The sequence below is a fragment of the Capra hircus genome, chromosome 21 (assembly GCF_001704415.2).
Source record: "Capra hircus breed San Clemente chromosome 21, ASM170441v1, whole genome shotgun sequence".
Classification (NCBI taxonomy): domain Eukaryota; kingdom Metazoa; phylum Chordata; class Mammalia; order Artiodactyla; family Bovidae; genus Capra; species Capra hircus.
In genome coordinates, this window is record NC_030828.1 from 25,075,913 (window position 1) to 25,079,346 (window position 3,434).

The window sequence follows — 3,434 nt, forward strand, 5'->3', positions numbered from 1 at the left end:
GAGGAAAACCAACACAGGAAACCCAGGTTTGACAAACTTCAACGGTGGTAGCTCTGGTATGAGCTTTATTTCCTAACACTGGTGAGCAAAGATGCAATCCCTTGTCCACCCTCTGCCTCAGGTCTGCTCAACCAGAGAGGAGGGTGTGGCAATGCATCATTCCAGTGGGTCTTCGAGTCTGATCGTCAAGGATGAGAACTCTGACATCTGCTGGAGAAGTGGGAACTACAGCCTGGAAAGGGATGGCTGGACTGTTCTTGTTTTTATAATCTTTTCCCCCTGTGATGACTGTGATACATGTTTGGTTGAGGAAGTACAACAAAAAGAAGAACTTGAAAACTATTTACAATCCCATCTCCATTGTAGTGCATTTTATTCTCGTCTTCTGGATACACACCTAGAGCAACAGTGCATTAAATCATTATTGACGAGGTAACCTATGAAGTGTAAGTCACTGCTGAGGCTACAGCAGTGAACAAGATAGACACAAACCTTTCCTTATGGCAACTTAGACCTTAGTGATGCCGACAGACAAAAAACAAAGGTTCTTAAACTGCAGTGTGATAAATATGTACAGTCAATGCTGTAAGAGCTTGCATGTTTTCTTGCTTACTCTCTCCTAGACATTACGCCAGCTACTTTACATGTGGTTACTTGCTTAATGAATATATACAGTATCCCATTTAATCTTCACAATGACCTAATGGGGTAGCCTGCTACTATCACCACCCCCACCCCTGACAGGTTACAGTTGAAGAAGCAAATTCAGAAAAGTTAAATAACCAAGCAAGAGATTTCCCTGGTCGTCCAGTGGCTAAGACTCCCAATGTAGGGGATCTGGGTTCAATCCCTGGTTGGGGAACTAAAATCCCACATGCAGCAACTAAAGATCCCATGTGCTGCAACTAATACCCAGCATAGCCAATAAATAAACAAAACAAAACAAAACCAAGCAAGGTGGCATCACTTGGGATCAGGCTGGGACATGACTGTATACAGACTCCGTAACACCTGCGCTGCTCAGATTGGCTATAGAATGTGTGCATGCATGCTCAGTTGTGTCTGACTCTGTGACCCCGCGGACTGTAGCCCGTCAGGCTCCTCTGTCTGTGGGATTTTCCAGGCAAGGATACAGGAATGGGCTTCACTTCCTTCTCCAAAGCTATAGGATATATGACACTTTTCTGTCTTCTTCCTTTGCTAGGTCTGACTGCTGCTGTGGCTCAGAGACCCTAAGCTGTAGCCAGGATGATGGACGATGACACGGAACTGAGGACGGATGGAAACTCACTTTTAAAGGCTGTGTGGCTCGGGAGGCTCAGGCTGACAAGGCTCCTCCTGGAAGGGGGCGCATACATCAACGAAAGCAATGACAAGGGGGAGACGGCTCTCATGGTGGCGTGCATCACCAAGCACGTGGACCAGCAGAGCATCAGCAAGTCCAAGATGGTCAAGTACCTGCTGGACAACAGGGCAGACCCCAACATCCAGGATAAGTCTGGCAAGACCGCCCTCATCCACGCCTGCATCCGAAGAGCTGGGGGGGACGTGGTCTCCCTGCTGCTGGAGAACGGAGCAGACCCCAGCCTTGAGGACCGCACTGGGGCTTCAGCTCTGGTTTATGCCATAAATGCAGATGACAAGGATGCGTTGAGACAGCTTCTGGATGCCTGCAAGGCCAAAGGCAAGGAGGTAATTATCATAACGACAGACAAGTCGTCCTCAGGCACCAAAACCACCAAACAGTATCTGAATGTCCCCCCTTCACCCAAAGAAGAAGACAGACAGTCGCCTCCCCCGTGTGCTTCTCCATCTGAGGTTGAACTGAAGGCACCAGGCCTGGGCTCTCCACCCAGCGAGAAGGAAGATGACTTCTTTAGCCTCCAATCAGGGCATCCAAGTAGTTGCAACACTGCCAAGGCTCTTAATGAACCTGGGTCGCCTGTTCGGAAAGTTGGGAATCTCAAAAGGGCCCGCCTGCCTCAGCTGAAGAGGCTCCAGTCTGAGCCCTGGGGCCTGACGGCACCATCCGTGCTGGCTGCCTCCTGTGTGCGTCAGGATGAGACCCACGGCGTGGGCATGGACGGCGAGGTCAACAGCATCGGTAATGTATCCTTCCCCAGAAGGGGCCCCCTCTCCAGAACCAGCAGCATTGATGGCAAAGATGCCAGCCTCGTCCACATGGTCACGGAACAGGTGGTGAAGATCCCGGTCTCTTCAGCAACGGCCTCGTGGAAGGCAGCCTATGAGAAGACTCAGGCTCCCCACCCACGTCTGGCCAGAAGAAGTACTCTCCCTATCGACCAAGAGAAGGTGGGCATCTGCCCAGCAGGTCCCTCTGCTCTCAAAGATGCCGTGACCCTCAAATGGCTGGAGAATGACCTCTATGATTTAGAGTTACAGCCTGGGGCCGACCTGCCCAACCCCATCTCCCTAGAATCAGGCAAAGGTCCACTGGATCGCAAGAAGCTCAACAGCTCCCACCTTTCTCTCTTCCAAGGCTCCAGGGAGTCCCTGGACGCTGTGTCCAGCACATCACCCAACTCAGCCCGTCGCAGGCCACCCCATCTTCTAGAAAGACGAGGTTCTGGAACCTTGCTCCTGGACCGAATTTCTCAGACCAGGCCTGGCTTCCTCCCACCTTTAAATGTAAATCTGAACCCACCTATCCCGGATATTAGAGTGAGCAGCAAACCTTCCTCTCCACTTGCTAGTGGCTTAAAATCCATGGTTCCCGTCGCTCCAAGCTCACCAAAGAGAGTTGACTTGAGAAGTAAAAAGAAACTCCTCCGGAGGCATTCTATGCAAGTTGAGCAGATGAAGCAGCTGTCTGACTTTGAGGAAATCATGACCTAGACTAAGCTTTTAGGGAGTTGTTTTTCTTTTTTTTTTTTAATCTATGTAGTTTATGAATAGTATTATAATCTAGACCAACATAGCCATGCAGGCTTTCTGTATCCTGATCATTCCTTAATGCTGGTGTGTGGCTGCTTCAAAAGAGATGAAAACAGACTGCCGCTTCCGTTCTGAAAGGACATCTGGAGTTTTATAGGGCTCCTTGGAAAGAGCTCAGGATAACTGAGTTTTAGAGTTGAAATTGCAAAAAAAAAAATCTCCCAAAGAAGAAAACCTTTGGAATTTCAAAGTCGCACAGCAGGTACCATGATCTGAGCTGCTGACACCTGTTATTTTATATCAGACAAACAAGAATTTAAATCACAAGGTGGTATTTGGAGTATGTCATGTGTCATAAATGTATAAAGTGCCTAAGAGAAAAACAAGGGGCTTTAACATGTGTTAGAATGTGCAGAGGCTCAACACCAACCCCCAGGCTATGAAATTTCGGGATGTGTGTTACATCCAGAAAAACAGAAGCAGCATTCTCCCATTAGGGAGGTTCTGACATCCGCTTCCTACGTTGAACCACGTCAGGG

The 3,434-nt window shown here is 48.9% G+C and overlaps 1 protein-coding gene across 1 annotated transcript; it reads left to right on the forward strand.

Annotated features, from left to right (window-relative positions):
- On the forward strand, positions 1,211-2,856 carry ANKRD34C (ankyrin repeat domain 34C). Its single transcript, XM_018065910.1, has one exon. The coding sequence runs from the start codon at positions 1,249-1,251 to the stop codon at positions 2,854-2,856; it is 1,608 nt and encodes a 535-aa protein (XP_017921399.1). The 5' UTR covers positions 1,211-1,248.